This window comes from Myxine glutinosa, chromosome 5 (assembly GCF_964187855.1).
Source record: "Myxine glutinosa chromosome 5, kmMyxGlut1.1, whole genome shotgun sequence".
Lineage (NCBI taxonomy): Eukaryota > Metazoa > Chordata > Myxini > Myxiniformes > Myxinidae > Myxine > Myxine glutinosa.
Window position 1 is genome coordinate 29,752,155 of NC_136265.1, and position 27,902 is coordinate 29,780,056.

A 27,902-nucleotide genomic window follows, 5' to 3' on the forward strand; every position below is an offset into this window, starting at 1 on the left:
GGTGATGCCTCGCAGGGCGAACTGGGAGTCCGCCTGGGCGAACCAAACAGCCACGTGAGCCTCCCAGAAGGTAGGCAGTTTAAGAGTCACTGCCGTGTCCATGTCGGTAGGTCACCAGTGAAGGAGCTGCGCTCCAACGTGAGTCGAAAGAAGTGACGCGACCAAAGACGGAATTCGTCCGAGTTGCTTTATTGAAACAAAACAGCTCAGGTATTCTCACAAAAGCCCGTTTATCGGGCAGCAATATATATACACATTTATGTCGGGAAGTTTGCCCGGCAAAAGCTATACCGGGCATGCCCGGGTGTCAAGGGCGAGCCTTGGAAAGGCGAGTCTGGACCTGCCCGGGCATGTTTGGCTGCGGCCTGGCAAGTCGAGGCTGGGCGTGCCCGGGCGCTCTGGACGAGCACTGGAAAGGCGAGAGCGGGCATGCCCGGACGCTCTGGGCGAGCCCTGGAAAGGCGATAGCGGGCATGCCCGGACGCTCTGGGCGAGCCCTGGAAAGGCGAGAGCGGGCGTGCCCGGGAGGTTCGGGCGTGCCCGGGAACAGTGAGTCCGGTCATGCCCGGGAGAGGCGCGTCTGGCCGTGTTCTGGCCGGTGCAAGGCGATTGTGTGCATCCAGCGGTAACCGCTACAATATCATGCTATATGCCATTTTTGGCCCCATCTCTCATTGGTGAAGAATCACTTAAAAATTAACTGATCGGGATCCGGATCTTAACCAATTCGTCCTTGTCACACACGTAACGTGTTTACAAAGTTTCATTTGAATACGTCCCTAACTTTTTGAGATATCCTGCTCACAGACAGACAGACAGGAGTGAAATCATAACCTCTGTACACCTTCAGTGGTGGACATAATTAACATCATAAACTTTGAAATGTTGTTAAAGTGTTTTAACCAGGCAATGTTGTCTGATAATGTTTTTGTGATTAAAGGCCTGCAAAATAATGTTTTCATAACATTGGCGTGCAGCCTCCAAAAATGGCGGATGCGGCTGCGGTTATCAGAGAAGCAGGTGGTGCTGCATTATGTAATGGACGGATCTGCATTTTTCACAGACTCACCTGGGCTTCATCACCATGTCAGTTGAGCAGTTGTAGTGGTATATCTATATAACTTATATATCCATAGTAATAAAAGGCAATGGTTGGCCATCAGTCAGTCAGTCCATCAAAGTTCGTGTGTGTGTGTGTGTGTGTGTGTGTGTGTGTGTGTGTGTGTGTGTGTGTCTCCTCCACAACTACAAATCCATGAAACCTCGTGGCCTCAAACTTTTCATGCGTACTCATGGAACACCCAGCGAGTGCATGAATGAAAATTGAGAGTTTGGGTGTGTTTAAACACCCCTTTTTTGAAGATCATTAACTATCTTATTTAATTAAACTGAAAACAGGCTTTATCCTTTGTCAACCCGATATCCCTCACAGGGGTCTTCAGCTTTTTGAGCCTGCTCAAAACGCCTTGCCTTGAAACAGGCCGCAAAGGTTTCTGCACGATCAAGTGCTAAACATAAATTTTTTTCACTTTCCTCACACATCAGTGAACGTCTGATCTTCATACCTACGAATCACTGTATACATCGCTATTGTAGAAATTGCATTTTATGTCTTTGTGGAGATCTTATTTTGGTGAAAATGTACTCTTTCTAACCAATTGCCTCACACCTTCATTTTAAATCCGATTTGATTTCTGTTTTCATTTATGGGAGTCACTAAAGTAGATTAAGACTCGATGAAATCAAATTCTGTGAAAATTCAGTCAAACTCCCTCTCCTCCTCCCAGTGCGGAGTGGATGGGGCGCCAAATCACACCCTCAAAAAAACGTTTTCATGCTCCCTTTGTTTGTATTGTATAAAAATTATATTACAACGAACTCGTGAGATCACGAGAACCAACTTTCAGAACCACGTTTTACAGTTTAAACTCCGTGTTACGTGTCAATATGTCAGGTCGCTGTTTACAAACTCCTTTACATCCGGATTCACTTTTTTCCTAATTCCAATTTCTATCACCTCGCACAGTAAATAAATCCATGTTATGGTGTTCATACTTATCGGGCTGCCTGCTGCGTAGATCTCTTATCTTGTACAATGAGGTTTAATATGCACTCAGTAAAATGGAGATCACCCATTGGCCCAAGGGATGGAGGGGTGTAACTGTTGGGCATTTATTTTGTAATTATGTTGATCACATCTAGATATGTCACTCTAGATATGTCACTCTAGATATGTCACATCTAGATATGTCATTCTAGATATGTCAGTCTAGATATGTCACATCTAGATATGTCACATCAAGATATGTCACTCTAGATATGCCACTCTAGATATGCCACTCTAGATATATCACTCTAGATATGTCGTTCTAGATATGTCACTCTAGATATGTCACATCTAGATATGTCACTCTAGATATGTCACTCTAGATATGTCGCTCTAGATATATCACTCTAGATATGTCACTCTAGATATGTCACTCTAGATATGTCACATCTAGATATGTCATTCTAGATATGTCACATTAAGATATGTCACTCTAGATATGCCACTCTAGATATGCCCCTCTAGATATATCACTCTAGATATGTCGTTCTAGATATGTCACTCTAGATATGTCACATCTAGATATGTCACTCTAGATATGTCACTCTAAATATGTCACTCCAGATATGTCACTCTCGATATGTCCCTCTAGATATGCCACTCTAGATATGCCACTCTAGATATGTCACTCTCGATATGTCGCTCTCGATATGTCGCTCTAGATATGTCGCTCTAGATATGTCGCTCGAGATATGTCGCTCGAGATATGTCGCTCGAGATATGTTGCTCTAGATATGTCGCTCTAGACATGTCACTCTAGATATGTCACTCTAGATATGTCACTCTAGATATGTCACTCTAGATATGTCACTCTAGATATGTCACTCTAGATATGTCACGGTGTATGACCCAATCAGCAACGGCCAGGATCACGTGTCAAGTGAGTTCTTTAACTTTTGTGTTGTTTGTTAACCTCTGATCTTTTCCTTTGGACGTCTTGGATTTGAATCTCCATTTTCCTATCATTTCACCCTCTTTATAATGTGTGGGTTCATTTGAGGATAATTATAATCAGTGTTCTTAATTTTTAGCTCACCTGGAACGAAGGTCAGGGGAGCTTATGCGATGGCGCATCGTCCGTCAGTCCATCCGTAAACACTTGAAACTTCTTCTCCGAAACCGCTGAAGGGATTGTGACCAAACTTGGCACAAATTATATTTGTTGTGTTGTAACTAAAGTTTGTTCACGGCATTTTAAAAAATTGGGGTCTAATGGGTCTACCGGGGGGTCAAAGTGGATCCAAGTTTGACCCCCCAACATAGGTATTTGCTTTCTTCTCAGAAACTACACGTGCAATTCTGATTAAACTTCACCACAACCTTCATCACTCGTGTTGTACCAAAGTTTGTTCCTGGCATTAAAAAAAATCGACGTCTAAGGTGGTCTATGTGGGAATGGGGGTATTTGCCCCCCAAAATAGGTATTTTTTTGTTGTTTGTTTAAAGTCTTATGATTTTGTTCGTGTGATTCCACATGCTGCCCTGTCTTTTAACAACCATTCAAATTGGTTTAAAATACCTTTAGTCAGTGCAGTATACTGTTTATTCTACCAGGTGAGCACCAGGGGTATTGCCCCTATTTTTTCTCTCTCTTTCCCGGGTGGAGATTGTATCAGCTTTGTCTAATGTGAGAATTGGTTAAATTATGTGGAGAAAGTGCCAACGGGTACTTCGTTTAAAAAATAACAAGGTGAGAGGGGAGGGGAGTTATGCTGGAACAGAAGGGATTGTTTGAACAGGGGGACATGGGGTCATAACTTCCGCCATTTTGTGTACGTAATATATAGATAAGATTGTGTTGTCTCTGGATCAGAGTAGATCTGAAAAAAATTCACTTTCTTATCACAACAATAGCAGGAGAAGAAGAGGAATATGTATTTGAGATCCATCACCGCGGTGGGTAAAAGATGATTCTGTAAATAGAGGAAAAGGTGAGGAGGAAAGGTACAGTCTTACAGGTATTTCACTTCCGGGATATATCCACGTGTGTTCGCGATTTGGATCTTGGGAAAGCTTGTTTCATTGAGAGCTGGTTGGACCAATAGGGAGAGATCGTCGTGGTTTGTACCTCTTCCCCCTTATGGACTCCGTGCTGGGGGTCGTGAACCGAGACCCCCCGAGCTGCGCCCCCGATCCGCGATCCTCGGACTCCAAGTGGAGCTCCGATGGACGGAAGAGAGGGGGTTCAGGTGGGGTGGATGAGATCTGTGGGTTCAAGATCCTGGACGTTCAGAACCTTCCTGTTGGAGGGGATGGGACACACCTGGGACAAGGTACGTGGTTCCCTCGTTCAGCTTCTTGTTTCTCTAATCTGGTAAAAATGGACACCAGATGTTTCGTTCACACCATTTTACTCCTGGCTTCCTTCCTTAAAAAATAGTTTTAAAATGATGAAAAATAGTTTTAAAATGATGAAAAATAGTTTTAAAACGATGAAAAATAGTTTTAAAACGATGAAAAATGGTTTTAAAATGATGAAAAATAGTTTTAAAATGATGAAAAATAGTTTTTAAACGATGAAAAAAAGTTTTAAAATGATGAAAAATAGTTTTTAAACGATGAAAAATAGTTTTAAAATGATGAAAAATAGTTTTAAAATGATGAAAAATAGTTTTAAAATGATGAAAAATAGTTTTAAAATGATGAAAAATAGTTTTAAAATGATGAAAAATAGTTTTAAAATGATGAAAAATAGTTTTAAAATGATGAAAAATAGTTTTAAAATGATGAAAAATAGTTTTAAAATGATGAAAAATAGTTTTAAAACGATGAAAAATAGTTTTAAAACGATGAAAAATAGTTTTAAAACGATGAAAAATAGTTTTAAAACGATGAAAAATAGTTTTAAAATGATGAAAAATAGTTTTAAAATGATGAAAAATAGTTTTAAAACGATGAAAAATAGTTTTAAAACGATGAAAAATAGTTTTAAAACGATGAAAAATAGTTTTAAAATGATGGAAAATAGTTTTAAAATGATGAAAAATAGTTTTAAAATGATGAAAAATAGTTTTAAAATGATCAAAAATAGTTTTAAAATGATGAAAAATAGTTTTAAAATGATGAAAAATAGTTTTAAAATGATGAAAAATAGTTTTAAAATGATGAAAAATAGTTTTAAAATGATGAAAAATAGTTTTAAAATGATGAAAAATAGTTTTAAAATGATGAAAAATAGTTTTTAAATGATGAAAAATAGTTTTAAAATGATGAAAAATAGTTTTAAAATGATGAAAAATAGTTTTAAAATGATGAAAAATAGTTTTAAAATGATGAAAAATAGTTTTAAAATGATGAAAAATAGTTTTAAAATGATGAAAAATAGTTTTAAAATGATGAAAAATAGTTTTAAAATGATGAAAAATAGTTTTAAAATGATGAAAAATAGTTTTAAAATGATGAAAAATAGTTTTAAAATGATGAAAAATAGTTTTAAAATGATGAAAAATAGTTTTAAAATGATGAAAAATAGTTTTAAAATGATGAAAAATAGTTTTAAAATGATGAAAAATAGTTTTAAAATGATGAAAAATAGTTTTAAAAAAGATGAAAAATAGTTTTAAAACGATGAAAAATAGTTTTAAAACGATGAAAAATTGTTTTAAAACGATGAAAAATAGTTTTAAAACGATGAAAAATAGTTTTAAAATGATGAAAAATAGTTTTAAAACGATGAAAAATAGTTTTAAAACGATGGAAAATAGTTTTAAAACGATGAAAAATAGTTTTAAAACGATGAAAAATAGTTTTAAAATGATGGAAAATAGTTTTAAAATGATGAAAAATAGTTTTAAAATGATGAAAAATAGTTTTAAAATGATGGAAAATAGTTTTAAAATGATGAAAAATAGTTTTAAAATGATGAAAAATAGTTTTACAATGATGGAAAATTTTTTCATGCAGAGTCGAGGCTCATGGAAGAGCGAGAACACTGAACGGATCAGCACAGAATGTATCAAGATGAACAACAGAGAGAGGGGGAAACACAATCAGCACAGGGTTAAGGGACAAAATGGAGTGAGACCTGGATAATGAAATAATGTGTGAGTGGTACGGGAGGACCCATGGGGTGGGCAAGATGGACACAGAAGGAAATACTGGGAATTTGGAAGACGGTTGGCTTGGGGTTTGGGGAAGAGAGGGTTAATGAGAGTAGAACAGATCATGGTTTTGGAATGGGGCCGATCTGAGATGCTGGTGACCAGCTGTGTTGAAGACCTGGAGGGAAGAATGAGAATGAAGAGAATGTGGAAGGTGGTTCCACAGGTGGGGAAAAAAGAGGAAAAAGTAAGTACACCCCTCCATTTATCACTACTTCAAATTAGAATCGGGTGCACCAGCTCAGGTGCAAATGATGAGAACATCGTTAGAGAGGATCTTAGAGGAACCTGACTTATTTAAACCTCAGACATTTAGTTTGGTTTGCTCTTTGTTGTTGAAGTGTGCAGCGTCACCATGCCGAGATCAAAAGAGCTCTCTGAGGCCTTCAGAAAGAAGATGACAGATGCCTACGAGTCTGGGAAGGGATTTAAAAAGATCTCCAAACAATTTGAAATCAATCATTCGACTGTCTGGAAGATCATCTGCAAGTGGAGAAGATTCCAAACAACTGCCATATTGTTCAGGCCAGGCCGCCCCAGCAAGTTCAGCCTGAGAGCAGACCGCAAGATGCTGAGAGAAGTCTCTAAGAACCCCAGAATGTCATCAGGGGACCTACAGGTAGCTCTTGCCACTGTTGATGTCAAAGTGCACGAGTCTACCATTAGAAAGAGGCTGCACAAATTTGATCTACACGGGAGGTGTGCCAGGAGGAAACCTTTGCTGTCCAGAAAGAACATCAGGGAAAGATGAAAGTTTGCCAATGAACAAAGACCAGCACTTCTGGAACAATGTGCTCTGGGCAGATGAGTCAAAGGTAGAGCTATTTGGCCACAGTACCAGAAGACATGTTTGGCAAAAACCAAAGACAGCATTTGACCACAAGAACCTGATACCAAATGTAAAGCATGGTGGTGGAAATATTATGGTTTGGGGCAGCTTTGCTGCATCAGGGCCTGGGCAGCTCACCATCATCGAAGCCACTATGAATTCTTCATTGTACCAGAGGGTGCTTGAGGATAATGTGAGGCCATCTGTCGTAAAGTTGAAGCTCAACCGAAGGTGGACCTTGCAACATGACAATGACCCTTGTCAATGTTAACATTGACAACATGACAATGACCCAAATGTTATGTTTGTGTGCTTCCCCTTCTCTCCCCATCTTGTCTTCCGCTCGCTCTTTTTATATATTTTGTTTGTCTGGTTGATTTGTTTGTGAAATAAATGTTAGTTCTTTCACGAGCCTCGATTCAGTATACAAAAAAAGAAAAAGAAAAAAAACAACCCTAAACATACCAGTAAATCCACCAAGGAATGGCTGAAAAGAAAGAAATAGAGGGTTCTGGAATGGCCAAGTCAAAGCCCGGATCTAAAATCCCATCGAGGTGTTGTGAGGGGATTTGAAACGAGCTGTGCATGCAATTGTGCATGCTGTGCAACAATTTTTTGTTGAATAAATTATTGCAAAGTCAATTCTTCATTGTTTTTTGTTCAATTAGATCACCTTTATCTATAGATACTGTTTAAATGAAGATCAAATATTGATATGTCCACATATGTTAAAAAGATAAAAAACATTTCATGGGGTTTCCACATGCCACATGCGAAATTTGCAAATTTTTTTTTTTTTTTTTTTTTTTTTTTTTTTTGTATACAGAATCGAGGCTTGTGAAAGAGCTAACATTTATCACACAAACAAATCAAACAGACAAACAAAGTATATAAAATGAGGGAGCGGTAGACAAGATGGGGAAAGGGGAAGCACACAAAGGAAAGGGGAAGCACACAAACACAACATTTGAGAGCAGGGACATCGAGAGATATGTGGGAGGGAGAGGGTTTGGGGGGAGGAGGCGTGGGAAGGGGGGTGGGGGGGGGGGGGGGTGGGAGAAGTATAAAACACAAGGACACCAAGGACTTCTAGGAAAGAAGTTGGTATTTCAAAAAAGTGGATTTGGGGTGAAATAAGCGGGGGTAGAAAAGATCTATGTTTTCGATGGGGGAAGATAGGAGATGGTGGTGAACAGCTGTTTTAAAGACCTGGAGGGAGGAGTGGGATTGAAGAGAGTGAGGGAGTTTGTTCCAGAGGCGGGAGAAAAGAGGAATGAAGGAGTGAAGGTGAGCAGAGAGTCTTGATTTTGGCAGTTTAACCATAAGAGGGTTGCAAGCAGATCTTGTGCGACCTGTAGGAATATTTGGGGGACAGAGCCCAGAGAGAGCTGGGGGGGGGGGGGTGGGGGGGGGGGTTAATGGCCCGAGAGGAGTCGGTAGAAGACGGAAAGACCACCAGCCTGCCTGCAGTGAGTGAGTGAAAGGCCCTTGGAGTGAGCTTCATCGCGGGAGATTCCAATGATTCTGAAAGCTTTGGTTTCAACAGCATGAAGCCGAGCAAGGTGTGAGGCAGGAGCACCAGCCCAGAGAGGAGAACAGTATTCCATTGAGCTGCGGATGAAAGCCTTGTATGTGGTGAGGAACTCAGGTTTGCCAAGGAAGCACTTCGCACGACGGAGGATGCCCTGTCGGCGACTGGCTTTGGAGGCCAGATTTGAAATGTGGTTTTCCCAGGAAAGATTCAGGTAGATAGTGAGACCCAAAAGCTTGAGTGACAGAACTTCTTGGAGAGGATTATTCAGAAAGTGGATGGGAGGGTTGTCCAGTCGGGCTTTTCGGAGAGACATCGTAAGAGTGTGAGATTTGTCAGGATTGAAAGACATGTTCCACTTGTTTGCCCAGTCTGTGATTTTGTCCAGGTCTGCAGAGAGTGAGGAGGCTGCAGACTGCCTATCTGAGGGATGAGGAATGTAGCGACAGAGAGTAGAGTCATCAGCAAAGAGATCGAGAGGATTTTCAAGAGAGTCAGAGAGATCATTGATGAAGACCAGAAAAAGCGCAGGGCCCAGAACACTGCCTTGGGGAACTCCAGCCTGAACAGGAAGAGGAGATGAGAGAAACCCATTCAGGGCCACAAGGTGACTACGACTAGAGAGGAAGTCCGCCAGCCATGCGTGGACATTTCCATGGATACCAAAGGAGGAGAGTTTGGTGAGCAGAGCGGGGTGCCAGACCGTATCGAAGGCACGTGATATGTCAAGGGAAACAGCTCTAATTTCCTGTTTGGCATTGAGGACCTCCATCCATTGTTGAGAAAGCAGAAGCAGCATGTCCAGAATAGAGTGACCAGGTCTGAAACCAAATTGATGATCAGAGATCAAGCCATTGGAGAAGAGGAAAGATTTCATATCTTAAGCAATGATGGATTCCATGAGTTTGCTGATAATTGGGAGGATGCTGATTGGTCTGTAGTTGCTAGGATCTGTTTTTGCACATTTTTTGTGCAAAGCGGTGATGTTGACTGATTTCCAAGCAGATGGCAGATGACCTTGAGCAAAAGAGAGGGTGAAGAGAACAGAGATAGGGAGTGAAAGAGTGGAAGAACAGGATTTTAGGACCTGTGGGCTGATGCCGTCAGGTCCAGTTGCAGAATCAGAGTCGAGGGTTGACAGAAACTTTTCCACCTTGTCAGGAGGAAAGGACACAAAGTCCACGAGCAGCTGGGTACGACTGGGTACGGTGGGTACAGAGAGGGATGGGTTTGGGACACAAGATTTAGAGGCAAATACAGAGTTGAGGCATTCAGCTTTTTCACATGCGGAGTCAGCCGTGTAGCCGTTTGAGGTGAGGGAGGGGATGGAGGGGGAACAAACACCAGAAACAGAGTTGACCAGATAAAAACCACCTTTAGAGGCCATTTTTCCCCGCAAAGCGGGGGTTGGCCTTTTTCGGGAACCGTGGTTGTTGTTGTTTTTCGGTCCCCTTTTTGAAGCAATGTTTTACGGCCGGATGCCCTTCCTGACGCCAACCCTTTTTGCCGCCTTTAACGACAAACAGGGAATTACCAGTGAACTGGTACTCAATTAGCCGACGGAAGGATGACAGGCTGAGTCAACCCCCCTGGTGTTAATTCAGCGATTGACCGGGATTCGAACCCAGGATCCTAGGATCCTAAGCCGGCACCCTAGCCGCTAGCCCAACACCAGGGTTCAACACCAGATGACCAGATGCCACCAGGATTTGGAAGAGGGAGACAGATATGAGAGTTCGGTCTTGAGAACGGAGAGATATTGTTTCCTGGCTCTCCTGAGGGTGGACACACACTTGTTTCGGGCTTTGTGAAAGGAAATGAGATTTCCTTCCGTTGGATTTGCTTTCCAGGAGACGAAGGCAAGTTGTTTCTGGGCAACAGCCTCACCACAAGATTCCGTGTACCATGGACGGGAGGAAGGGTATGACAACTGAAGACGAGATGGGATAAATCTGTGCATGAGAGAGAGCAATTTACTTTGGAAGAATTCCCAGGATGAGTTGATGTCAGAGGCGGTAGAGATGGGAGACCAGTCCAGATGATTGATGGCTGCTTGAAGACCGTGCCAGTTGGCCTGGGTGAAATGCCAGACTCGTCGACGCTGAGGAGGCTCTCTGAGAATGGTCAGAGAGATGTCCACTTTAACAAGCACATGATCAGACGAACCGATTGGAGCAGAAGAAGAGCAGCAGACATTTTCACGGAAGTTAGTCATAATCAAGTGCAGAAGAGAAGATGCTCCGTTGACTGAGATCCGGGTCGGGAAATTGACAGATTGTGTCAGTCCCAATGAGTCACAGAAGTCCTTTGCTGAGGAGCCATGGTGGTGAGAGAGGTACCCACACCCAGCCAACTGGCATGGTGACAATTGAACTCACCACATATGAGGAAGAGAGAGAGTTGGGATGGGTAGATAGAAGTTGGTCCATATTATAATCAGACAGCGAGATGTAGATGGAGTCATCACTGTTTGGTGGACGGTACAACAATTATTTATGTTTATTTAAATTATACAATGGACTACAAAATGTAAATGTTTCATGATATTTCTTATATTATATCACCTTTATCTGTCAATATTGTTGAAATGAAGATCAAATAGTTGTATGTTGAAATATGTTTAAAATGTCAAAACTTTACATGGGGTGTACTTACTTTTTCATGTGACTGTACATGTGTGCTTGTTTAGCACATTCTCTTTGCCACGATAACTTGTGAACTGTTTAAGGGATTTTGACCAAACTTGGTACAAGTATGTACTGTGATGCAAAGATGACCTGATTACATTTTGGGTCCCAAAGATAAAAGGTCAACGAGTGTGTTCCCTTTAATTAAAAAATCATTTTGTTGGTGCAATAATATGTGAACCACGGAAGGATTACAACTAAACTTGGTATAAATATAGACGGTAATACAAAGATGAATATTACCATTTTGAATTTTGTGTGCAATGGGTCAAAGTTCAAAGTCATGTTCCCTTTGAGTATCATTGCTCTTTGATGTTATGTGGAAATTCATAATTTTTATTCCATAGCTCTTTCTTCTTTTTAAAGCAGGTTTTGTTCCTTGGCAGAATCTTCTATTGTGGTCATGAAGGTCGAACTTGAACCTACAAATGGTTCCCCCTCACAAGGTAAGAATCTAAAATAATAATATTAAAATTGAAGGTTATAATACACGATGATGGGAATTTTCTTGTGATTTATTGAGTTTGGAATCCACAACATCATCTTTTGTCCTTTTCTGCTTTGGTTTCCACAATATTTCCCAGGAGTTTGAGGACAGTATTGTGGAAGCTGAAATAAGTCCTCCCAACGTGCGTCTGCATATCGTCACATGAATGACCTCCACTCCACAGACAAATGTGCCTGGTGCCTTAATCAGGATCTAAATCCCATTTGTTATGAATCAAGATTTTAACAAATTAACCTCATAATAGTGTTTTTCAAACCAAACTAAACTTGATGCTGCGAAATGGCAGGAAAACGATGCCATGAAGATGCACTGCTTATGATAATAAAAAATTTACTGAATAAATGAGAGATGATGATGAGAATAACAAAAATTGTATGAATCCCAGCATCTTAAGACGATCAAATTTTTCTGTATACAGAATCGAGGCTCTTGCAAACCTGAATACAACACAAACCTGAAGCAATTGCAATTTTACTTGTTTTGTAAGGCCCACAGTTGTTCACCATTTTCACAAACAAAGAAGCAATAAACAGATGCGATGTTGTAGGACAATGGCAAGCTAGGGGACGGTTCGATGGGAGGACGATGGCGAGCAAAGCCACCTGAGTGCACCACAGACAGTGACAATGCGTCCAGGATACAAGGACAAGAGAGATTGCTTCTACCTGGCGTGACATCATCGGCGCTCTCTCTATCAACTTATATGGGGGGGTTGGGACGAGGGTGACTTGCATGCACCTTCTGCTTTTTCCTCTCCTTAGGAGAACGAATCCGAACACGATACGTGATGCTTACTGTTTAAATACATTTACATGGGGAATCACACTGTGTATGGGTCGGGTTCACTCGTACAGGATCGTGTCAATGTCCTGATCGAGTTCCCTCGTACAAGATCGTGTCGATGTCCTGATTGGGTTCCCTGAAACAACTTGCCTTTGCCTCTTGGAAGGCTAACCCAACGGAAGGCATTCTCAGTTCCTTCCACCAAGCTCGGAACAAGGAGAGTGTGGCTACCCTCAGGAGAGTCAGGAAGCACTATCTCTCTACTCTCAAGACTGAATTCTCAAACCTGTCTCCTTCCTCCAAATCCTGGTGGCGTCTGGTCAAATATGTTTCTGGTGTTTGTTCCCCCTCCATCCTCTCCCTTACCTCAAATGGCTACACAGTTGAGACTGCATGTGACAAAGCCAAATGCCTCAACTCTGTGTTTGCCTCAAAATATTGTTACGAATTTGGTAGAGCAAAATGTAGTGCATAGTAGATCTGAGTAGGTAACATGCTTCGAGATGTCGCGATAAGGAACACTTCCTGTAATAAGTCCATGTTTAGGCGTTTTGTCGGTTAAGATGTATGATTGTGAATCTACCAGGAGATTCGTGTGATAGTTAGTTAGGGAATAATGAGTATAGCCCTTGTATGTCTCACCTGGTAATCAAACCTTTGTCCATTATGGCACTGCAAACCACATAAACATTAGTTAGGACCTTTAGTACAACACTAAATGACGCCCTTCCCCCTGACATGACTTAGGAAGAAATCGGGCTGGAACACTGCCACAATTGGCCGCCACCATTTACACCTCCGAGAGGCCGATCCGCCTCGCATAGCACGTGCTATAACACAAGGACCACGGGGTCGGGGACGGGAGTGGCAGTGGCGCAGTGGGCGTGACCTGGACGAGCCGGCGAGTCGTGGGAGGCTCTGATTGGCTGAGCAGTGCGCCAATGTGACGTCATCGGCCGGAGATATTAGCGAGGGCCGGACGCCATTTTCGGCAGTTTACCAGAGCCAAAAGTTCGGATGAGCCTGGAGAGATGAGAGCAGAGCCCCGACCTGAGTAGAGAGTTCAGTTCAGTTGAGCCAGAGGAGTTGAGTTGAGTGGAGTCCAGAAGTGAGAGTTCATACGAGTGCAGTTCGTACGAGCAGTTGCCGAGCGCCATTGAGTCAGCAGTTCGTGTGCGCAGGCAGTTCGGAACGGAGCAGTTGGAAGTTGGGTGACGAGCGCCATAACCAAGTTCAGGCAGTTCAGATTGGAGATCCTGAAGACTAGTTCAGAGCGTGAGGGGAGCTTGCTGTCCTGCTTTGGGGCCTCGTGTGCGAACGGAGTGGGCGATGGCTCGGGCCTTTGCGTTGCTATGGTGCTCGGAGGCGGTCGGAGAAGGCCTGGTGGTGGCCGAGCAGGGCCGTGTTACAAGAAGAAGACGACAGAGACAGATAAGCCCGAGCTCCGCGTACATTTTGCACCAAAAGACGTGTTTCTTTTGTAATTCAGAATCCCCCGTTTTGTATTTGACGTCTGGAGTGCGGGATCCCAATTTAGAATAGTTCATTACCGGCGCGTATTTTCCTGTCCTTGCTTTTCATTTAATAAATCGTATTATTTTCTGTATATACCTGAACGCAGTTTCCTGTTTGATTTTAATAGATAAGGCTGCAGGGCTCTCGCTGCGTCCCGCCATTCCGCGCGTTTAAGTGTTTGATTTGGAATCCGCTATTGAGTTTTCGCCTCGGAAGTTAAAGCCCTCATCATCGGCCTCCGCAACTCTGATGTTAATTGGAGTTGTGCGACAATATTGTGTCCCAAACCCATCTCTCTCTGTACCCACCTTACCCAGTCGAACCCACCTGCTCCTGGACTCTGTGTCCTTCTCTCCTGACAAGGTGGAGAAGTTTCTGTGAAACCTCGACTCTGATTCTGCAACTGGACCAGACGGCATCAGCCCACGGGTCCTAAAATCCTGCTCTGCCGCTCTATCACACCCTCTCTCTGTGCTCTTCACCCTCTCTTTTGCTCAAGGTCATCTGCCATCAGTTTGGAAATCAGCCAACATTACCACTTTACACAAAAAATGTGCTAAAACAGATCCTTGCAACTACAGACCAATCAGCTTGCTCCCAATTATCAGGAAAATCTCACACTCTTACGATGTCTCTCCGAAAAGACCGACTGGACAACCCTTTCATCTACTTTCTCAACAATCCTCTCCAAGAAGTTCTGTCACTCAAGCTTTTGGGTCTCACTATCTGCCATGATCTTTCCTGGGAAAACCACATTTCCAATCTGGCCTCCAAAGCCAGTCGCGGACTGGGTAGTGGGTATCCTCCATCATGCGAAGTCCTTCCTTGGCACACCTGAGCTCCTCACCACATACAAGGCTTTCATCCGCAGCTCAATGCAATACTGTTCTCCCCTCTGGGCTGGTGCTCCTGCCTCACACCTTGCTCGGCTTCACGCTGTTGAAACCAAAGCTTTCAGAATCATTGGAATCTCCCGCGATTAAGCTGATTGTGAGGGCCTTTCACTCACTCACTCACTCACTCACTCACTCACTCACCCAGGCAGGTAGGTGGTCTTTCTGTCTTCTCCCGGCTCCTATTAGGCCTAGCTCCCTCAGCTCTATCTGTGCTCTGGCCCCCAAATATTCCTACAGGTCGCACAAGATCTGCCAGCAACCCTCTTCTGGTGAAATTGTCAAAATCAAGACTCTCTGCTCACCTTCACTCTTTCATTACTCTTTACTCCCACCTTTGGAAAAAACACCCTCACTCTTTTCCATCCCACTCCTCCCTCCAGGTCTTTAAAACAGCTGTTCACCACCACGTCTTATTTTCCCCCATCCAAAACCTTGATCTTTTCGACCCCCGTTAATTCACCCCAGATCCACCTCTTTCAATCCCCAACTTCTTTCCTGGAAGTCCTTGCAGTGTCCATGTGTTTTATACCTCTCCCCCCCTCCCCCTTCCCATGCCCCACCCTCCGAAGCCCTCTCCCTCCCACAGATCTCCCGATGTCCCTGCTCTCAAATGTTGTACTTGTGTGTTTCCCTCTCTCTCCCCATCTTGTCTCCCAGTCCCTTTATTATATGTTTTATGTGTCCATTTTTTTTTTGCGATTAATGTTAGCTCTTACACGAGCCTCGATCTTGTATACAAAAAAAATTAAAATAATGCAGATGTTGGAATTTTATTTGTAATCAAGATGGCAAGGCATAATGAACTCGCCGACCTTCAACATCACTTGTCTATTTTCAGCCCTGAGTTCACAACATTTCCTTCACATTGCCTCCCCCCCCCCCCCCCCCCAAGTCCTCTCGGTGTAAAATACAAAGGATGTGGAAGAGAACATGTCATGTCAAAGCTGAAAATGAGACAGCGCTCCAAAATTATTGACAGCTCTGGGCCAAAAGGAGTCACAACAAAGCAAAACCAGAAAGAGCAATCAGAGATTGCAGATCCTCACAGGACGTGTTTTCAGTGATTTTTAAGGCTTTTGTGTTAAAACAAATACGGCGGCCGAACCACGTGACCAATGACGTCATCATATTTTTTTTAATACACCAATTTATCCCTAGTAGCCTAGTCAAAAAATCTGAAAATGTGCCTTTATAGAATGATTGAGGCAGTTTTGAGTAAAAGCAAGCAAACCACTTTTTCTGGGGTAGTTTTTCATGCTGAATATGAATCTGTTGTTTGCCAAGCCCAAAAATGCGTAATTAGGTCACTAATCAAGGTCAAAGGTCAATGAGTGCAAAATTCAAAATTTTTGAAAAAATGCTTTATTTTACATCCCCTATCTGTACATTTCAATTATTTTACAATATTTTGTCTAGTAAGGTTGCTAAAGCTTTTCAAAATCTTATTTTTAAAGGAAAACGTGAGGACACATCTATGCTCATTTGCCTTTATCTCTGTAAGGGGCGACAATTAGTTTTTGCGTAATTTGCTTGCAGTTTAACCTCTAAATGCACAATGGGGCAGAGTTTTTATGCTCCTATTGATGGTCTAGAGATAGATTTTATAAAGACAGAATCTAAATGTCACCGGTAAACAACATAGGTCAAAGGTCAATGAGTGCGAAAGTCTTGCAATGACGTAACAGTTACTTGCACTTGAAACCATCCCTTTCACTCAACAGTGAAAGTGGCTTCATCTTTCTGACCCCAATGCATTTGCCATGTTTGTCTAATCATTTCCATTCAGACAGAGCAGGGTGTTCTTCAATAGACCCTTAATGATGAAGAATGAATCTAATAGCCTAGCATAAGCCATCTAGTTCGTACCCTAGGCATCAGGCATTAAACATTTCAGGAGTACAGGTAAGGGTCTTTTTAAGATTGTTAAAAAATGAAATATAAAATCAAATGAAAGTAAAGGAATGCATTCTTCTTTGGTGAGATACATGTACATACAAATGTGTAATGTATGCTTGACATCTCACATCATAGGCAGGCCTACATACATGTACATTTACCTAACAGTAGCAAAAAGACAGGCAGGGCATGGGCATTGACGATGAGTGCCTAATGCATCTACCACTAATGAATTAGTGATATCGGTTAGATGTTTTGTCTTGAAGAAGCTTTACTTTGTGTCTTTGAGAATAAGATTAAAACCCGGGCCAACACTGCCTGCGCTTATTCGATCATTTAAGGGCTGTTGCAGTATATCATACAACGTTGTAGTTTTCATGGTCAGAACATGCGTGCCTGGTGCTTAGTTTGGTTTCTGTTTCTCCCCTCAGGCCAACCATGGAACCTATTGCCAGCCTCAAGCGACAGCGTGAGGATGTGTCGTTTGAACTTTGTATCATTTGTCAGGGAACTAGCCAGGTCAAAGATACGATTTTCAACCAGACAAACCAGGGTATTGCTGCCATCAGAGAGGCGACCGAGCTCCGATGCAAACTTAGACACTATGAATTTCGATCAGCCGTGGACAGGCTTTCGACTCTCTTTGCAGAGCCTCCAGAAAGTCTCCCCAAACTTAAATGGCATAAGCTATGTTACTCTGCATACACACACAAGGGGAAAATAAATGCTAAGCTAGCCAAGGAACAATCGAAAAACGAAAAAGATCCTGAAAGAAAGAGTGTTTCGGCTGAAGCATGTCCGTTTTTACGCAGTAGTACTACTAAGATGAACTGGACATTGTGTATGTTCTGCCAGAACTTTGACAAGAAGCAGAAGACAAGTCGTGTCACAACCTTCAAAATGAGTAATGAAATTACGGAAAAAGCTAAATTTGTACATAACATCTTAGTCCGTACTGCAAATGAGAATGATTTAATCTCAGCTGAGGCATGTTACCATGTTAACTGTCTTAGTAAATTCTTTAGGGATGTCAAAAGGGCGGAAACTGAAAGCAAATCAGCAGACATGGCGATATCATGGTTGTGTCAAGAGCTGCGTCACTCTGCTGAGAAAGGGCACGTATTTGAACTATCTGCAGTGTTCGAGAGGTACAAAGAGTTAGCCAGTGAGTGCGACGGCACAATTCCTACATCGTATCTTAGTAGACTGGGGACTTTTAAAGAAACTTTGTCGAATTGCATTGGGGACATTTATGCATTTCTTGTGCTAAGAAATTTGGCGCCTTCAGAGAAACAAACTTTGCTTCTTCCACGACATTTCAGTCACATACCTCTTTCAGAAATGGTGTGCGGTCAGAACAGTGCAGACTATATTCCCATATTTAGACAACAGGATGATCATTTTCTGTCTTTAGTGCACGTTGCTCTGCAACTCCGCAGTGATATCATGTCACATCCTGCATTCGAAGGTTGCGATGTAAGCGAAAAAGCAGAGTTGGCAAGTGTACCACCATCTGTACTCATGTTTGTGAATATCTTGCTTGGAGGCCAAAGTAGTGTCGATGCTGAGTTTGACGAAAGTGAGATGTCTGAAACTGGTTGGGTGAAGAAGACAAGGGTCCTTAGCATTGGACAAGACATGGTCTATGGTGTATGTGGAGACAAGAAGGCACCGCCTAAACACGTTGGAATGGGTATGACGCTGCACCAGTCAACTCGATCAAAGAAATTAGTTGAGCTATTCCATAATGCTGGGCACATAATCAGCTATAACCGGGTTCTTAGGTATGACACTGCCATGGCTGAAAACACTCTGAAAGCGCTTGATCAAGAAACTGGGGCAGTTGTTACCAGCAACCTGGTTTCGGGACGATTTGTGCATTTTTCTGGCGACAATATTGACATCAATGACTCTACCCTAGATGGCAAAAATACATTTCACGCTACTCAGTTAGCTGCCTGGCAGAGGGGGCCATCTGCTGAAAGCGGTCTTGGAGACATCAAACCATCCAATACGTCAACGTTGGATATACCAACAGCAGTTGAAAAGATCCATGAGGTATACATCAACAAGGATACCCTCATTCCCGAGTTTGGTGAGGTTGAAACAGGATGGTTTCTTAGGGAGAAAGATACTGGCAGTGCTCTTCAAGACAGTGAACATCGGGACATGGCATTCTTAGCATCTCGCCAAGGAGAAAGTGAAAGATATTCCTGGACCACGTTCAACCAGTTGCACAGCACTAAGGAGGAACCACCCAAAACTACCATTGGCTATATGCCAATCATACTAGCCCCAGCTCATGAACATTCCACTTTGAACACCATGGTGCGCAGGGCACTACATGTCGCAAGGGCCCTGAATAACCGCTACGCTGTGATAACAGTTGATCAGGGGTTGTATCCCCAACTGATGGAGCTGAAATGGTCAGTGCCCGACTTCAGAGATACCCTAATTCCAAGACTAGGTGGGTTACATATCACTGAATTTTTTGAAAGTGCTCGGGCAACATACAGAAAATTCTGGTATACATGAGCTGTGGGTTGAAAGTGGTTTACTTGGGCCAAATTCGGCTGACAAGGTTAAAGACGGAAAATCTTACGCAAAAGCAATGAGGGCACACAAATTAACTTGGCAAGCGCTATGGCTAATCTTGATTCCGCAATTCAAAAACAATCTGCAGAGTCAAGATCCCAAAACATGCCAAACACTGGAGAATTCACTAGCTAACAAAGAGTTTGACACTTTACTGGACATAGTGGGTTCTGAGACCTTTCGGCAATATCTCGCAGTCTTCGTTGAAAATCGACAGACAGATCCAAACTTCAAGTTCTGGTGGGAATACCTAAGGATGGTGACTATACTGCTTGCATTCGTTCGGGCACAGAGAGAAGGGTTGTGGACGCTACACTTGGAATCGTTCCGAGAAATGTTGCCATTCTTCTTCCGATACGATCACGTGAATTACGCAAGATGGGGCTGTGTTTACCTGTCACAGATGCATCAGCTCCCACCAGAAGTGGAGGAGGAGTTCCTTCTTGGCAACTTTGTTGTGAAAGGGTCGGACCAAAGATTCAACCAAGTAGATCCAGATCATAGCCTGGAATGGCTTAATGGTGTAGGGAAAAAGAGGGGTGGAATCATCGGAATAACCAAAACAAATTCAGCCCTGGCAAGATGGACTCTCTCGTACAACCACAGGACATGCATTTCAATGCAGACGTATGAAATGATGAATGTTGGAGTGGACACTGGTTACGTCCATAATGAAGCCAACTCATCCCGCACTAAACGTGACGACTGCGACGAAGAACTCATACTTCAAACTCTCCTGCGATTCAAAGTATTTGCTGAGGAATCTTCTAGTCGACCAAACCTCCTTAACTGCGCAACAAAAGATGTTGCAACTTCTGAAATAGAAGAGTCACTGCTGAACGCAAAAACATTAGGGCAGCAGCAGGTGGAAAACTTTGTCAAAGTGAGACTTGTTGAAAAATCAACTGATTTCCGAGATCGACTTCCAAAGGTGAAGGCTCCCACGTTTTCCTCACTCTATGAAATAGGAACCAAGAAAGCCAATGGAAAGATCGAAACCACAAAAGCAGACAGAAACTTTTTGCAGAGACTAATTGCAGCGTACAGAGCTGGAAGACCAGTTGAACTGGCTAGAATACTTAACCATGAACTGATGAAGGTGCCAATCAGCATTGTTGATACATCTGGCGAACTTAGAACGGGTGTTAAGGCTATTTTATTTGACATTCTTATCAGGAGTGTATCATGCCCCTCAGAAATCGCCTTTTATGGGCCTTCCTGTTTGATCATTGATGGGCAAGCTGCAGTTATGTCACTTGGAAAACCTAACACGGCGAACACCTTTGGTGATTATGCAGACGAATTTGTAAAGTTCATTTTCTGGCAAGGCCGGGCTTACAGCCGAATTGATGTTACCTTCGATCGATATAGAGACATTTCAATCAAAGTTGGAACTAGGGTCAAACGTACGAAGAAGTCAAGGCCAGTTCGTCGCCTGATTGAAGATAGAGATGTGCCACTCCCCAACAAATGGCCTGACTTTCTCGCATCAACTGAAAACAAGACAGAGCTTGCTCAGTTCCTGTCGAATGCACTCCTGGCAGCGGCACCCCCTGAAAAAGTGGTTGTTGTTGGTGGAGGTTTCGCTTCTGAAACAGAAGTCCAGAGTTCAGATCCTGCAATGAACACTACTTTGCTACAAAGCAATCACGAGGAAGCAGATACCAGAATGATTGTACACTGCCTTCATGCCGATGCACCAAACATTGTGGTCGCAGCGCGTGACACAGATGTGTTGGTGCTGTTGCTTGCCAACTTCAGTAAAATGTCTTGCGTAAAACTTTGGATGAGAGCAGGAACAATTAAGAAACGGAAGTATGTTCCTGTGCATGACATAAAGTCGGAACTTGGACTTGCTGATCATGTCTATGAGACTTTACCAGCATTTCATGCGTTGACAGGATGCGATACGGTTTCATTTTTCTCAGGACACTCAAAGAAAACAGAATGGGATATCTTCCTTGAACACAACAGTCTGCTTCAAGATCTTGGCAAGTTTCCGACACCATCAAAGAAGGTCACAGAAGATGCTGAAAAGTTCATTTGCCATATCTACAAGGAACCATCTGAGAACTGTAATCAAGCCCGCATTAAACTGTTCAACAAATGCCATGCAACGGAGACCCTACCTCCATCTAGTGATGCAGCAAAGTTCCACATAGAGCGTGCAAACTACCAAAGTTTCATTTGGAGAGAGGCCAGTAATCCAATGACAGATCTGCCACCGCCGACTGATTGTGGATGGAAACTCGTTGATGACAAGTTGTCACCGGTTCTTACAACTTTACCGTCAATTCCAAAGGGATGCCGAGAACTTACTCAGTGTGGTTGCAAGAAAGGTTGCAGTTCTGATAGTTGCTCTTGTCGGAAGTGGGGGAAACAGTTCTGCACTGAGGCCTGCAAGTGCAATGCCAGTGAAACACCATGTCGAAACAGGCCAAAGTAGGGGGGGGGGGGGGGTCAGAGCTTACACAGTTAAGCTAATTGGCATTCCCCTGGATGGCTCCTCCTTCCAGCCAATCAGTCTGACAGACTGCAATTGATTCAGGATTAATTAAGAATACATGTGATAATGATCAACTGCCTGCACTCCAAACATGTTTGCCATGAAGTGCCTTTTGCGCCTTGTGCCATGTAAGTGCACTTTGCGCCTTGTGACCGTTAGCCTTAATTAAGTGGCTAATTAGTCAAATATTGACATTTAGTGTAGAAAACAATCTTGCTATTATATAGGACTCAGGTAAACCACTTCACTGATGGTATTTAAGGCAACAATTCAAGTGAATTAAAACAGTATGTCAAAAAACGAAAAGTTGCTTCATTACGGATATATTCACAAAAATCTGATTTTTTCCCTTCACAATTCCCTTTACTTTCATAATTGTGAAAAGCTGTAGTAACCTTACCAGACAAAATACTGTAAAATAATTGAAATGTACAGATAGGTGATGTAAAATAAAACATTTTTTCAAAAATTTTGAATTTTGCACTCATTGACCTTTGACCTTGATTAGTGACCTAATTACGTATTTTTGGGCTTGGCAAACAACAGATTCGTATTCAGCACGAAAAACTACCCCAGAAAAAGTGGTTTGCTTGCTTTTACTCAAAAATGCCTCATGAATTCACGTTTCCCAGAAATTTGACTAGTCTATAGATGGTGCTCAAGAAATTTCATCTTTGATCGGATGCAGTTTTGTACTTGTGGAATTATGACATCATGATGGAGGCACCTATGACATCATCATTAACACATGTTATTCCACATGGAGAGTTCTTTACAATGAGCCATGTCTCAAATTTTTCTATGCAGTGCTTTCGGAGATATAGAGATGCAATTTTTTTTGGTTTTTCCAAGATGGCGCCCGACGTGACCGATGACGTCATAATTATCATTAAAAAAATTATCCAGGTGGAGGTGCACCTATGGTGGAAATTTCTTGTCAATCGGAATAACGGTTGCAGAGAAAATCATATTTATTCTGTGTGGACAAACAAACAAATGAAAAATCGGTCAGAGACCGAGGACTTGCCGGAATGTACTTTTTATCGGCCATTTTGGGTCATTAAAAGGGGACATATACACAGAGACAGACAAAGAGAGACAGATATCATCATACTAAAATACTCAATTTGGTGTCTGTCTGTCTGACAATTTTTGACCGCGATACATTCAGTCGTTACTTATCCAATCTCAACCAAATTTGGCAGGATGACGAAGGGTCACATGATGAAGGTTATAGCAAATTCATTTGCACCCCTCCCCAAGGGGGTTTTCTCCACCAAGGGGGTTTTCTTCACCAAAGGGGTTTTCTTCACCAAAGGGGTTTTCTTCACCAAAGGGGTTTTCTTCACCAAAGGGGTTTTCTTCACCAAAGGGGTTTTCTTCACCAAAGGGGTTTTCTTCACCAAAGGGGGTTTCCCCACCAATGGGGATGAATGTTGAGGTGTATATCCGTGTTAAGATAGCTTTATCGTGGCGTTTTTCCATGACACTTCTGATAACAAAACTAATGATAAAAGCATAATAATGTTATTACAAAACGATATTAATACTAATGATATCGCACCTCCCCAGGGGATATTTCCACCTTGGCCAAACTCCATGTTAACGTGTATAAATAGCTTGTCTTGCCGTTTTCATGGGAGCACCCCTACCAGAAGTAAAAAAATATTATAAACCACAAACACGTATGATTACCTTTTAAAACAGTTGCTGATGTTGTTTCACACTAAACTGAAAGAAATTTGGAGAAATCCGGACATCATTCTCTGCTTATCACGTCAACAAACGTACCTGATCGAAGATCGTCTATATACCCCACACAGGTTAATAACATGACCCTTCCTGTCGCTTCCGTGGAGTTCTTTCAAAGCCGCTTCTCATTACAAATGTAATAACAACACTCTTGATTAAAAATAAAAAAAAAACACCTTTAGAGGCCATTTTTTTCCCCGCAAGCGGGGGTTGGCCTTTTTCGGGGACCGTGGTTGTTGTTGTTTTTCGGTCCCCTTTTTGAAGCAATGTTTTACGGCCGGATGCCCTTCCTGCCGCCAACCCTTTTTGTCGCCTTTTACGACAAGCAGGGAATTACCAGTGAACTGGTACTCAATTAGCCGACCTCGGAAGGATGACAGGCCCCCTGGCGTTGTCAACCCCCCTGGCGTTAATTCAGCGATCGACTGGGATTCGAACCCAGGATCCTAGGATCCTAAGCTGGCACCCAAGCCGCTAGCCCAACACCAATAGCATAATATTTACGATATTATGAAACAATATCCTCACTCCCGAAGGGGTTTTGTTTTGTGTCTTACATTACTCCCTCCACCCCCTCTATCCTTCCCGGCACCCTTACGGAAGTAAATTTTATCATAGGGAACTTAGGATGGTGAGCCTGATCTTCGACTTAGAATGGTGAGCAGGGTCTGATCTTTTCAATAACGTGATCTCACATAGTAATAGTCATAATCATGGGCAATAATAATAAGGATAATAACATGACTCCCCCTGCTGCTCCTGTAGTGAGCAGGTGTACTAAAAACAAATAAAAACAAAAAACAAATATACATAATATATACAGTGCATTCAGAAAGTATTCAGACCCCTTCACTTTTTTCACATTTTGTTATGTTGCAGCCTTAGGCTGAAATCGTTTAAAATCATTTTCCCCCTCATCAATCTACACTCAATACCCCATAATGACAAAGAGAAAACAGGATTTTAGAAAGTTTTGCAAATTTATTGAAAAGAAAAAACTGAAATATCACATTGACATAAGTATTCATACCCTTTGCTATGACACTGGAAATTTAGCTCAGGTGCCTCCCATTTCTCTTGATCAACTTTGAGATGTTTCTACACCTTGATTGGAGTCCACCTGTGGTAAATTCAATTGATTGGACATGATTTGGAAAGGCACACACCTGTCGATATAAGGTCTCACAGCTGACGATGCACATCAGAGCAAAAACCAAGCCATGAGGTCGAAGGAACTGCCTGCAGAGCTCAGAGACAGGATTGTGTCGAGGCACAGATCTGGGGAAGCCTACAAAAAAAATTCTGCTGCATTGAAGGTTCCCAAGAGCACAGTGGCCTCCATTATTCTTAAATGGAAGAAGTTTGGAACAACCAGGACTCTTCCTAGAGCTGGCCGCCCGGCCAAACTGAGCAATCGGGGGAGAAGGGCCTTGGTAAGAGAGGTGAACAAGACCCCGATGGTCACTGGCTGAGCTCCAGAGATCCTGTGTGGAGATGGGAGAAACTTCCAGAAGGACAACCATCATTGCAACACTCCACCTATCTGGGCTTTATGGCAGAGTGGCCAGATGGAAGCCTCTCCTCAGTGAAAGACACATGAAAGCCCGCTTGGAGTTTGCAAAGAAGCACCTAAAGGACTCTCAGACTGTGAGAAACAACATTCTGTGGTCTGATGAAACCAAGATTGAACTGTTTGGCTTCCGTCTGGCAGTATTATATTGGCAGTTCCTTTTCTGCATTTCTTGCTCGGCTTGGAGTGTGTGGGACAGAAAGAAGGAGGATGTGTGACAAGGGGGCCCAGGTTGCCTTGAAAGGCTCATTTTGGATATGGAGGAAGTTTATGGAGGCACGTCGAACGGTGTAGGTTGGTTGTGTGTGGTTTTTTTATTTTTTATTTTGTTACTGAAGGAGCAGCGCTCCTGCTTGAGACGGACGAAGTGACGGACAAGACACAAACTCGTCCGAGAAGATGTTTATTGTATAATCATCTCGGGAACTCTGAAAACCCGTTTATCGGGTTCGCATATATATATATATATCCAAACCAAAAAGCATACATCAGAACCAAAGCCCCGCCTCTCAGGCGAGGCACGCCTTGGTGGTCATGTGACCGACAGGTGCAAAGGATTATAACCTCGGCGCCGCGGTTTGGCCGCCGGTTACGTCACCGGCTTGGGCCAGGAGATTCTGTTGCTGGTCTCGAGCTTTGGGGGACCCATGGGTCGCTACATTACTATTATTATTTCTTATTTTGTGTATGTGTGTGAGTGACTGGGTGAGCATGTGTGTTTTTGCATGAATGAATTTTTGCATGAGTGTGTCTTTTTGTATGTTGAGTGGTGTATGTTGTAAGGGTAGGTGGTTGGTTGGTGTGTGTGTATGTGTGTGTATGAATGATCTGGTGTGTTTTGTTGGTGAGTGGTGAAGGGTAGAAAGGTGGGTGTTTGAGTGTTCCACCATGTTTGTTTGGTGTTGTGGATTCTGGATGTGGAGGTGTTGTCGTCTGCGTTCGCACTTGCTGGGGGTGGGGGTATTTACGCATCCAGGTGTAGTTGCTGCATGTGGATGTGTTTGTGCCCCTGCTGGCCCACCTTAGCTGACCGTATCGAGGTTGAAGGGCCGAAACGGGATGATGCTGAGGACCTCGACTGAGGACCCGGTCAGTGCGGCACACTTGTGACCAGGTGTGTTTTGAACTTATATATACACTGGCTCCTCCACGAGCCTGGACTTTGGATTGAAAAAGAAAATCATTTGTCTGCACCGCAATGGAGTTCTGGTCTGCCCAAACAGGCTAGCGCTGCACACAGCGCTAGTCTCTCCGAAATTCTGTGAAATCTCAAACTCTCGAAATCTTCTTGTCTCTCATGATGAGGCAGATAAACAAGATCTGTTGAACTCACATCGCTCTCTCGCTCTCTATGCAAGACACGTATGTTCTTCCAGTAACCCTCACCTCGATGAAAATCCTAATTTCCAGGCTTAGACCACAACATTCACTCTGTTCCTTTTTTTTTCCTGAAATTTGTGTAACCGGTGATGTAATCTTCCATTCCTATTTGCAATATTTTCTCATCCCATTAATCCACCGTAACCGAATGTTCTCTCCATTGCCTTGCTTGGTGAGTTCACTTCCGAGCCCACTCTCGGTGCATTGCTTTCTTGTCCCCTCTGTCCTTTCTCTTGCATGATCTGAGTTTTGTGAAGAACATGAAAATATGTTAAAATGGAAAACGATCGTTAATGATGAACAGGGCATATCTTAATTAATTAAAACTAGGGCATGCCCGTACTATATATATATCTAAAATTATATCCCCCCCCTCTATTTACATGAAATGGTTTGGTCCATTCGCAAAGCCAAAGCGAACGGCTTGCGAGTACGGTGACAATCCCCCCCCTCTATTTACATGAAATGGTTTGGTCCAAAGCGAACGGCTTGCGGAGTTTGGTAAAGAAATCGCCATAGCTCGGTAACTACTTCTCCGATTAATATGAAACCTTGAAAAGGCACATCCTCGGGTCCCCAGCAATATACCTGGCAAGTTTAAAGTATATCGGACCCGTGGTTGTCGAGAAACAGCGGTCACAGACAAACGACAAACACACAGACAAACACACAGACACACAGAGATTACTGGAATTATAGATAGATGCTGTGATGCTCTAACGTTGGGTTTTGTGCAGTTGCAATGGATGCCGTTGAGGGCAGACATCCCGATGACTCTCTTCCGACTTCAAACAACATCCTTGTGAAGGAAGAACTGAGTGATGAATCTTTCAATGCAGCGGGTGAGTTTAAAGAGGCTTTTAATTTACAGAACAATTTTTTCCTTGGATTTGCTGTTCCAAATTAGACCTTTTTAGTCCAGAACATATTGAGATAATTTTCCTTTTGAAAAAGAACAAAGTTTTCTCTAAAATTGTGTTTGTTTAGAACGTCAACACCTGGTATTAAAAAGACATGAGAGATTTTTGGTCGATGAGTGAGTGTATTAGACGCATGGCAAATGCACCAACATAAATCTTTTGAAACAAAATTATTTTTCCTGCATTAAGTAAACAAAATATCGGAAACTAGATAGTTCATAGAACACCCTATCCCACGCAGTCTTGAGAAGCGTCAAGCTGAGCATGATTTGAGGCAGGATTACTAGCCCAGAGGGTAAAGGAGTACTCCGACCTGCTGATCAAGGC

The 27,902-nt window shown here is 42.7% G+C and overlaps 1 protein-coding gene across 1 annotated transcript in view; it reads left to right on the top strand.

Moving 5' to 3' along the window:
• The first annotated feature begins 4,187 nt into the window (after positions 1 to 4,187).
• LOC144892093 (uncharacterized) overlaps positions 4,188 to 27,902 on the top strand; it is a 44,083-nt gene continuing 20,368 nt past the window's right edge. The window contains exons 1-3 of the mRNA XM_078777266.1: positions 4,188 to 4,380; positions 11,641 to 11,700; positions 27,393 to 27,497. Coding sequence (XP_078633392.1) covers positions 4,188 to 4,380; positions 11,641 to 11,700; positions 27,393 to 27,497 — 358 coding nt within the window. The remainder of the gene's footprint in view (positions 4,381 to 11,640; positions 11,701 to 27,392; positions 27,498 to 27,902) is intronic.